The 11,194-nt window shown below is 38.2% G+C and overlaps 1 protein-coding gene across 2 annotated transcripts in view; it reads right to left on the reverse strand.

The window, feature by feature from the left end:
* Nucleotides 1-10,914, reverse strand: part of tmem144b (transmembrane protein 144b) — a 46,074-nt gene extending 35,160 nt beyond the window's left edge. The window contains exons 1-2 of one of the 2 annotated variants that reach the window (XM_057850524.1): nt 10,718-10,914; nt 10,431-10,592 (exon numbers count right to left, since the gene is read on the reverse strand). In XM_057850524.1, coding sequence (XP_057706507.1) covers nt 10,431-10,592; nt 10,718-10,796 — 241 coding nt within the window. In that variant the 5' untranslated portion in view covers nt 10,797-10,914. The remainder of the gene's footprint in view (nt 1-10,430; nt 10,593-10,717) is intronic. The other variant, XM_057850523.1, reaches the window with a different exon arrangement.
* Nucleotides 10,915-11,194: the final 280 nt, after the last annotated feature.

The following is an 11,194-nucleotide window of genomic DNA, read 5'->3' on the forward strand; positions in this document are numbered from 1 at the left end:
GCGTACTCTTGTGGTCGCTTTGCGACATGGTTTATTGTTTTCTTACCAGTTCATTATGGCTGCACCACGTCTCGGGCTGATAATGTTGTGCTTATATGATCCTTGGACAAGATTTGTCCTTAAGTATGGTTGTTGTAAAGAATGTACATATTATGTTAGTAAGCGAAATGTTATATTTTTTGTATGAGACGCTTTTTGTTTATGTTTAGTGAACCTGTATAGCGTGCTAAGCTAACGTTGTTGCTAATGCAATGCTTGTGTACTTTTATTTTGTAGTTTTACGACGGTCTAAAGAGGACAATGGTTTGAGGCCATTTTATTAATAAATCAGATGAAAAAGGAAGAAGTCTGATTATTAAGGAGTCTTTTACTAGCTGTCTAGCTTTGGAAAAAGTAGACGCTTCGGAGTGAGGACAGCATAGACAGATTTAAATGACAGTAGAGTGAAATGCCCACTACAGTCCTTATGTACCGTATGTTGAATGTATATAACCATCTTGTGTCTTATCTTTCCATTCCAACATTTTACAGAATATATATATATAATTAACAGAAAAATATGGCATTTTATAGACGGTTTGAATTGCGATTAATTTTTAAACTAATTAACTCGATTAAAAATTTTAATCGTTTGACAGCCCTAAAATTAATTCTTGCTCTTTTTCATTCTTTTGTTGCACTCGCCAGTTTTACACTGTATAGGAGTGACGAGTCAGTATTTCACTTGTGGATAAAAATGCAAAAATACAAATACGACCCAGTCCAAAATGCCAAATCTGGACAAAACCAAAATTTCTCCCAAAACAAATATCCAGGATAAGTCATTATTGAAATATCGATCAAGATGTGAATTACAGGCTTTTAAATGGACTTACTTCAAATGCTGCCGTTTTAAAGGACCACATACAGTCCCTGACAAAAGTCTTGTCGCTTATCCATTTTGTAGAAACAATTGCTAATAACCTGGCTATTAATTATTCAATTGGTTTCAGAAATGGCTCATATGAAAGCTCTAAGAACCTCCCAAATGATGTTGAATGTACAAAAAATGTTTCCCTAAAAACGCTTTACACAACACTGTAATTTTAACTGCTACTCGCTGCTTCGAAAAAAAAAAAAATCAAACTTAGTGATGCATGTTAATACGATGCACATAATGGCAGCTTGCCTCCCGAGCCTCTGCCATCTCAACTTAGCACAAATGCTTTCGACTGTTTTTTGTTTTAAACTCTTAATCAACCGTTGAGCGGATGTTGCGCTCGTTGACGCAATTACGTGATCGATGATGGACAACGTTGACTCATTGGGATAGCTTTAATATATACAGGTTGTCCTCGGGTTATGAACGAGTTCCGTTCCTACGTGGCGACCTCACCCGAATTTCCAGGTTGATCGGATTTATCCCTTAAAGTGCCCCTAAATCTCAAAATAACTATCCATAAAGTCCCAAAGTATTGTAATTTGTTTCCCTCTGGTGGCAACATTGGGTCTGGCTTATGTTTCTGAGAAGCAGACTCAGACGACTGACATGGATAAAAGATAGACGCGCTCTAGTTTGGCCCACATGAGGCTGTAAGTTGTTTCAGCTAATATATATTTGTGTGTGCATTTGTAATTAAAGTTCAGAGCTACAGTTTGTGGAGTTACTTGTGAGCAATTTGCTGTGAGAATGGCGCACCGCACGCTGGCTATTTTTAGACCGTGACGTCGCATTGTAAAGCGGACGTAAAGCCGAAGTGGGACATTATAGACCCGCCCTCGCATAGACACAACGCAATTAGTGCTACTTTTCTCCGGTAATCTTTCAAAAACGAACATGCCGATCACGCATTGCTTTTTTGGAACTTGTAGAAACGACTCTAGATATTACGACACACGAAGGATGTTTTCTTCATACGTTTCCGGAAACCAAAAACTCGGGAGGTAAAAATGTGAAGACCGAATCAACTTGCGCGGACTTTAACACCAGCTCGGTGAATCCATTCACATTTCATATGCAGTAAACATTATGTTGGGTTGGCATGGTCTTTCAGGGGACAAAGAGGTAAGCCATTTTTATATTTTTAACTTATTTTTTTAGCGTAACGTTGTGCCGTACTGCTTCTGTCTGACAATGAATGACCTGAAAAGAATTACAATCGTATCTGACTTCCACTGTTACCGTTTCTGTTATATATATAAAAAACAACTTTAGTAAGGGGGAAATGTAAATAAATTATAGAATTAAGATGTGTTATCAATGAAAAAATTAAAAGTGTTCGTTGGCTGTCACTGAGTAGCATTTGCGATCGCTACACAAAGCTAACTAAATTACCCCCAAGAACGGTCAGAGAATATATAAGAAAGACAGGGCTGATGGTAAAGGATAGCTTGTTGAAACAGGAGAATGTCATTTTCAGTCGCGTCGATAAAAAAGCTAAAGCTATGCTTAGGTCGGCTCGTTTTTTTTCATCTTTTTCAGCCTTCGACACTCAAGCCATCTCTTTAACTGAACATTTTTATATTCTTCCACATCTTTGCCAGTGAATTTGGCACCAGGCACATCATTTTCGGAGAGAATTGGTAGGTTTAACTCTGTAAACATCTCCTTCGTACACGAGTTCCATTCATTTCCTATTCGGGACAAACAGCCGCTTGTCCTTACTTAGCAACAGTAGCTAATGTCATGAATATTAATGAGCGGAAGTGACGTGTTGCTTGCGGTACGCCATTCACATACAATCAACATATATACAACAACAAAAATGATAAATAAAAGGTGGGGGTTAATTTTAACAGAAGCTGTACTGTTTGCAAAGTCTCTTGGTCCTTATAGCCTTGGGGTTCAAACAGGAACTTAAATCGGCCAAATTTAAAGAAAACATCCCAAAAACATGAAAATTTGGTTAGAAAAGGCCAACTTTCCAAAAGGAAGTGCGCATGCGCTGACATCACAGTTGTTAGTCTCTGACTTCATTCAATTGTCGCTCATGTCCCCTAGTGTTGTTATTGGGTATAACGCTTCAATATTTTTCTCTGGGCTACACTTCCATGGGCTTGAAGGTCTGCATCCATACGGTTCGGCAAGGATTCATACAATTTATTGAGGAAGTCATCAGGAACATCAAAGAAAGCAGTCTTGCATGCCTCCCAGAGTTCATCAACATTCTTGGGTTTTGTCTTCCATGCTTCCTCTTTCATCCTGTTCATGTCTGGTGACTGGGCTGGCCAGTACTGGAGGATCTTGATGTTCTTTGCCTTGAGGAACTTTGTGGTGGAGATTGAAGTATGCGATGGAGCACCATCCTGCTGCAGAATTTGTCCTTTTTATGGTTAGTAATGAAAGAGGCAGCTTAGATTTGTTGATTTTTCAGACTATTTACCGTATTGGCCTGAATATAAGATGGGCCCTGATTATAAGACGACCCCCTCTTTTTCAAGACTAAAGTTTGAAAAAATGACTTTTTGAACACCAAATTAATTTTTTGACAGAAAATTATTACAGTACATCTGAAACAAATGATTATAACAACATTTGAGAGAAAAAGCATGTTACTTTGCCTCATTCAAATCTTAATATCTGAACATTTAAATATGTAAACTAAAGTGCAATCACATTCGTAAATGAATGGCTTCTGGTTTTTGAGATGTAAATAAACCAATCTATTGTGATAAAACAACAAAATTGCAATAACTGCATTAACCATCAAAGTCTAACTGTTGTCTTGAAACAAATCTGAACAGGGGAAAAACATTGCAATAAAATAATGCAAATTGGTTAAACTTGAGTAGCTGAGATCTGCCATGACAGAACATCGCTTCATTAATATCTGGCGCCATCTAGCGTCGTGAATGGGTATAATGTCTAGACCGCGAATATAAGATGACCCCCAGTTTCTCAGTATTATTGCAATGCAAAAAAACACCGTCTTATAATCGGGCCAAAACGGTATGTTGCCTTCCACCCTGCAGATCTCTCGCACACCCCCATACATACCCCAATCAAGTGACGTCCCAACTACGCCCCCCTGACTGGTGCCGTCATATTGTCCGTCAGCTCATAGTGTTTACATATTACCGCTACGTACATTCCTCTTACTACTGCGTGTTTTTCTGCTCGTCTAAGGAATCACCGCCTAGTAAACGAACCCCAAAACCTTCCTGACAATCGTTAACATTGATTAATCAAAATGGTAAAGGCATATGGGGCGGTTGGTTGCAGTAACAGAGAAGCTAAACGGTCATTTTAGTAGTTGATGTGTGCCCATTGTTAAAAGGGCAAATCTCTAAAGCAGCACGGTTTGTTTATCTCGGTACATGATGCTGTTAGACAGCGGCAAAAACATCAATATGATGCCAACACGATCGCAGAGATCATCAGACGGCGACTACGAGTGCAACAACAGGCGTTGTGCCGAAAAATAGCCGCCCTGCGTGAAATGTCCCCCCTGACGGGAGCGCCCACACGGAAACGACTTTCTTGTACCGTGAATATGTATTATTTTACTCTGCTTGAACTAATAAAGGTCATACCTGTGTGATTGTCATTGGGATATGATCGTGAAAACCTGTAGACTAATACATTTCTGTTCAAAGATGGTTATGTGGCCCAGTCCTCGATTTGTTACTAAATACAGTACTAATATTTTGTGTAATTTATTTAAAACTGATCTTACAGTCGTAAATCCATTACTGTAATGCGTCCATGAAAACATTTGATGTTTTCACGTCAATAAAGCATTATAAATAAGCGCTCCCGTCATGATGGACATTTCACACCGGGCCGCTATTTTTTGCACACACCGGCCCATTGTCGATCAAGTTTCATTTTACAAATCGTGACAACGGTGACGCTCAGCTGACCAAATGTTATATCCGGGCCGGTGCAGATTTGGGTACCCGACTCCTCATCGTGACATAAACTGGAGTGTGACTGGAAATTTTGTGGTCTCAGGACGAGCTCTGACGCACGGGACGGGACCGGACGGGAGGAAACATCAGTTTGGGCATCAAATATGGATCTGGCGACTGGATCGATCGAAGCTTTTCCAAATCACGGCTTTTATGCAACACATCCAATGAGTTTACAGCGTCTGAAAGCACCGGAGCTTCCATAATTTGAAAGTGAATCCACCTTTAGAAACTACGATCATTGACAATACGGACACACAATGACGGACAATATGGCGGCAAAATACGGCGATCACGTGATTTTGTGACGTTTGTGATTGGGATGCAACCCCAGACCATGATTTTGCCACCACCAAACTTCAATGTTTTCAGAGTGTGAATCTGATCCATGCGGGCTCCAGTAGGTCTCCTGCAATATTTGCGGCAACTGGTGTAATTCAATGGAAGATTCATCTGAAAAATCCACCTTTTGCCACTTTTCCATTGTCCATCCTTTTGACAGGCTGTGGGCCTTGGCAAATGCCACATGGTTTTTTAATTGTCTGCACCCTGAGAGATCTGCGGGGGGGTGGGGGGGGGGGGGGGGGCAACATAAAAAATTCAACGGAAGTCATACAAAATATTAAATTTGGATCCCACAGCACCACTACTTAATTCGCTTATGTTATGCAACATATTTTTGTATTTGAGGAGCATTTTTTGTTCAATTTTCACACTACTTTCTGTAGATGACAAAACTTTTGTCTTGACAGAATTTGACCTTTATGTCTTCATTAAATGATAAATCTTTTTTCAGTGAAACATGTTTTTTTACATTCAACATCATTTGGGAGGGTCTTCGCTTTCATATGAGCCATTTCTGAAACCAAATGAATAAATAAAAGTCAGGTTACTAGCGGTTGTTCCTACAAAATGGATAAGCGACAAGGCTTTTGTTAGGGACTGTACATTTCCCCTTCAAATCTAGAAATCCCACAGTTAATCAATACAAGTAGGGTCTGATGAAACCTTTGTGCAAAACATTTTGAACTGTCAATGTTTGAAACAAATTATCGTATTTTTCGGACCTTACCTTACCCAAAGTTTGGCCTGGGGTGCGACGTGTGCGAAATGATTAACACCTTGTTACATCATTTCACGTGTTATTTTCACACTAAACCGCAAGAGGGCGCTCAAGGCCTGTTTCAACATTGGCGGCAATTTAAAAACAAAAACCAAGAAGGCCTGAACAAAATGCCACAGAAAAGAATTATTCTGCGGATTACAAGCTGCAAATAGTGAAATATGCAGCCGAAAGAAAGTTTGGAGTTAGCGAGAACCTTGTCAGGGACTGGCGAAATGCAGAGGTTACTCTTACTGAAAGCAAGAAAAAAAAGCTAACCGTGGACTAAAAGCTAGAGGAACGGGTTGAAATAAATTTCCCCCCAAAATGCGACTTTCACCCCCGCCCCCCCCCCCCCCCCCCCCCCCTCATTGAGTATTTTTTGGCTGGTGCGACTTATAGGCCGAAAAAATATGGCAGTTTTGAAGGAATCTTTAAACGAGGCAGGAACACATGACCAGTGTTGTTAATTTTACTTTAAAAAAGTAATTAATTACAGTTACAAATTACTTGTCCCAAAAAGTAATTGCGTTAGTAACTCACTTACCTGAATGTAAGAGTAATTAGTTACTTGGCAAAGTAACTAGTGATAATTTTCATGTTTTTTTTTCCTCAAAAAAAAAAAAAAAAAAGGTCACACAATGTGAAGTTTAAAGGGTTTTGGGGACAATTGGCCCTAGCCCAATTCTTTACACAAGGGTCTTGCGATAACAAGATAGTAACCTTTGCTATGTGTGGAAGTCATTTAAAGTTGTGAATCAACCGTTAAAGTTGTTAAAATTGCTCCTGTTATTGCGTTAGTTCCCTTCTGTCAACTTTCAACAATCAACATGTGTAAGTTTTAAAACTGTTTCATCATTTAAAGATAGATTTAAGATGATTTAGGAGCATTTTAAAATAAAATTTTTAAAAAGTTACTTAGGTTCGCGAGGAAGGATCTCTACATGAAAGCCTTCTTGAGAGGTTTACTGCTTTAAGATGGCGGCTGTTTACTAACGCATGTAGTCCTTAAAACATGTTGCCAGTGCAGCCGTGTCTGTCATTTGCATCTAGTTCTATAATATGTGATATCTACCATATCATGTGGGCGTAGTTTGTAGGCTATGGCTACACTCAGGTAAACGAGGGAGTTTATTTTATATCCAGCGATGAAGTTGGAAGCAGTTATGTGGCGTCGGAGCTACTCCTGTTCTGGTTTGTTTACATCCGTGGTACACTCAAAATGGCGCATGGAGGCGTGTCCGCTCGTTTGGGCACGTGACTGACAAAGACCGATTGGAGCCACCTAGCATCGCGTTTGCAACGGCGTCCTCCCCACTCCTGCTCTGCTCTCTCGTCTCCGTGAGTCCGTCTCTCTCAGACTTTTTTTTTTATTCAACCAACTTAGTAACGCATAGTAACGCACACCTTTCCCGCCTCAGTAACGGTAACGGCGTTGCCAAGATGAGAAAAGTAATTAATTAGATTACTCATTACTGAAAAAAATAACGCCGTTAGTGACGCCATTATTTTGTAACACCGTTATTAACAACACTGCACACGACACATCGTATTTGGTAGACATTTTTCAAAATCCCCTTCCAACGAGACAATTTATATCTCATAATAATCTTTGTTTCAAGGACATAGGTTGCATAGGTTGACTGTAGGGACATAACACCAGCAACTTTTGGGGATGCTCAAATTGTCCCCACCAACTTTAAACCAACCTCGTTACATAATGAGTTCAGTTATATTGGTAATTTAGATTGTCTCCACAAAAGTTGTAAGGATAGAATTGACCCTACTAATATTAAATGAATTATTTTCCTAATGCTCAGACTTGACCCCTTTTCACTTGCTTAATCTGCCGGTCCATTTGTGGCTCTCAAACACACGTTTGAGTGTCGGATGACTTGCATTTATTATTATTAAAAAATTTTGTTGAGTTTAGCTGTGCTTGTGGACAAAAACAGTGTTTTACCTTAAGGAAGGCTCAATTTTTATTTATTTTTGTTATACACCAAGACGTTTTTTCAATTATATTAATTTTTTTAAACTAGGGTTGTCGAACGATTAAAATTTTTAATCGAGTTAATCACAGCTTAAGAATTAATGGAATGGAATGGAATTTTATTGTCGTCATCATCATCGGTATCATTGACAATCATTGACAATTACAAAATGTGATATGATTTGCCCGAAGGAACAGAAGAAGAAGAAAGGCGGACGAGATGAAGCATATGCTTATCAGTTTCTACAACTAAAGACGCACATTCAGGCATGGAACATACATCAAAACTGTACAACAACACAATCAGCAATCTGAGTTTAGTAACCTAGCGTCCAGTCAAGCAGCTCAATTAATTTCGCTCAGAGTGCGTCTGTACGCGTTGAAGGCTGAGCAGCGAATGAATTAATCGTAATTAATTGCAATTCAAACCATCTATAAAATATGCTATATTTTTCAGTGAATTCTTGTTGGAATAGAAAGATACAAAACGGATATATACATTCAACATACTGTACATAACTACTGTTTTTGTTTATTATAACAATAAATCAACAAGATTGCATTAACATTAACATTCTGTTAAAGCGATCCATGGATAGAAACACTTGTAGTTCTTAAAAGATAAATGTTATTACAAGTTATAGAAATTTTGTTTTAAAGCCCCTCTTAATGCTTTCATTTGAATAAAAATAGTAAAATTTTCTATCAAAAAGTAAACTAGTAGCTCGCCATTGTTGATGTCAATAATTACAAAATCAGTCACACCCAAGCGCCAGCAGAGGGCGACAAAACAAAAAAACATGTAACAAGTGGACATGTCACTGTGCTGTCATTTTAATCTGAGCGAGGCATGTGCGTTAACTGCGTCAAATATTTTAACGTGATTAAAAAAATTAATTACCGCCCTTTAACACGATAATTTTGACAGCCCTAATTTAAACAGACAATGTGTAGTGGTCTTTTTTTTTTTGCATTCCTGGATAGTTAAGAGATTATAAAAAAGTTTTTATTTATTGTGTATGTTAATAAAAAAAAGCTGTTCAAAGTTTTGACATTTTTTTTAGTACTATGTGAAAACAAAGGTTTTAACTGAATGATGTATCACCTGAAACAATGCACGTGAAAATCAATACAGACTTATTTTGCATGGATCATTTAGCCTACCAATTAATTAGGTTCATATTCGTCAGAAATGTAGCCCTGACCCCCATTCACCCAATCTCTTATTAATGTCCCATCCACAGCAAAAGTGTACATGCAATTTAAGCTGTTATATCGTCCCTTCCAATGTTGAGACCAAACCTACGCCCTTGCTTTGTCTCCAAAGGGACACAAATGTACATCTACAGTTAGGTTTTGAGACTTCACCATTCAGTTGAATGTGAGTCTCAAAACATTTGACCAAGAGTGGAAGTAAAATGTATGGCGGAAAACACTCAGGTGACTTGAAGTTCCTCTCTAAGACCCACAATTTGGCCAAATTTCAAAATTGTCCAATATGCATGTGTGATACATAATTGGAAAGGTTAAAATCTCAATTTTCTGGGGAAGAGCATTTTTTTTTAAAAAGAAAAAAAAGAAAAAAAACAGCAAAACCTCATCTGGAGGTGAGAGCACGCGAGAGCAGAATTACGGACGCCATGACTTTAACGAGACATTATCGCGTACGTACCTCTTTCAATCCAAAAACTCCATGTAGCATGTATCACCGAGTGTCAAGACACAGCTGTAAATGGCCACAGCTGGATTTTTGGGGGATTTTATAGGTGAAACATGGTAATATAACAAGGGTCGCGATGCAGAAATCGCAGACATCAAGGAGTGGTCGAGATTTTCTTTTTCTTGTATTTACTATTTACCCTTTCAAATGTTTTTTTTTCCCTCAATTTTTCTTTGTTTGGATCGATTATTTACCATCTAACATATCGGAAAAATGCGACTAACAAAATAAAAAAATAAAAAATACAATAGTAGGTAGATATCCGTGACTTTTTTACAGACACCATTTTTTTTCATTGTGACGCCATTTTTTAAAAAGTTCAAAATACGCGAGTGAATAATTTTTTAAAGTTTTTTTTTTTTAAACGAAATATTAGACATCAATTAATGATTATAAGCTAAAAATGACAGACATTTTAAATAATAAATATAATTAATTAGCCTAATTTTATGGCTGGGTTGAAACAAAAGCGGTTGTGCGACGTCTGTAAACGGGAATTTTCAGGGTAAAACGGACAAATTAAAAATAGTTCGGGAGCTTAATGAGCCATGAATCTGCTATGGCAGCATATAGACATATTGTTCAATCAAACACTACAGTTCTTTTGGCTTAGAATACAGCAGTTTATTTTAAAGAGGAGTGCAAGAGCAGAAACTGCTTTTTCAGTCTTGTCTGTGTTTTCTGCCATATTTATATATAGAAACTCAAGAAAAATCAACACTTACCATCTCCCGTCTCTACTCGTTTAACTGGAACAAAGTTGCTTCCGTACAGCAGCATAGCAGCCAAGTTTGCCACAATTCCATAGGTGAAATGTGTCATATTATTGGTGCTGTTTAAGCCAAATGTTCTACCTTTTGCTTCAACCTCTTCATCTCCAGAGCCACCTTTGACAGGAAAAGGAAAGATAAAATATATTCATGTTTAGGGAAAGAGGGGGAGGAAGTATTTTCAATATTCTATTTTTTGTATTTATTATTATTATTTATATATATATATTTTTTTTACAAACCTTCTGCCTTTGCTTCTTCAGCATGGCAACAGGCGATCAAAAGCGAGACAACAAGTAAAGCACATTCAGCCGCGAGCATGTTAAAAAATTCAGTGAGATCTCAGGCCGGCTGGATTCCGCCAGGGTTCAATTCAGCAGGAGGCGAGTGTGGAGGAGTTGACACTTTGCAGGTGCTGTCAATTAAGTATCACACCATGAACGGTGCTAGATTGGGGAGCATTAATTGGATGATGTCATCCCAAGTTGTGTGTCAAATCAGGATAGAGGCTGGAATTCTGACTGAAACGTATTTTTACCGAGAAGATTTATGGTTATTGCAAATGATCCCTTTAATGCAAGAATTATGATTTTTTTTTTGTCTATTTAAAACCCTGATAGGGCACTCATTTTACTCATTGGCTGCCATTGACGGTGCTAGATGTCCAATCCATTTTGACTGGGAGGGGTGAACACTGTCAATTGGACTGAAACATGAAA

This window comes from Corythoichthys intestinalis, chromosome 11 (assembly GCF_030265065.1).
Source record: "Corythoichthys intestinalis isolate RoL2023-P3 chromosome 11, ASM3026506v1, whole genome shotgun sequence".
Lineage (NCBI taxonomy): Eukaryota > Metazoa > Chordata > Actinopteri > Syngnathiformes > Syngnathidae > Corythoichthys > Corythoichthys intestinalis.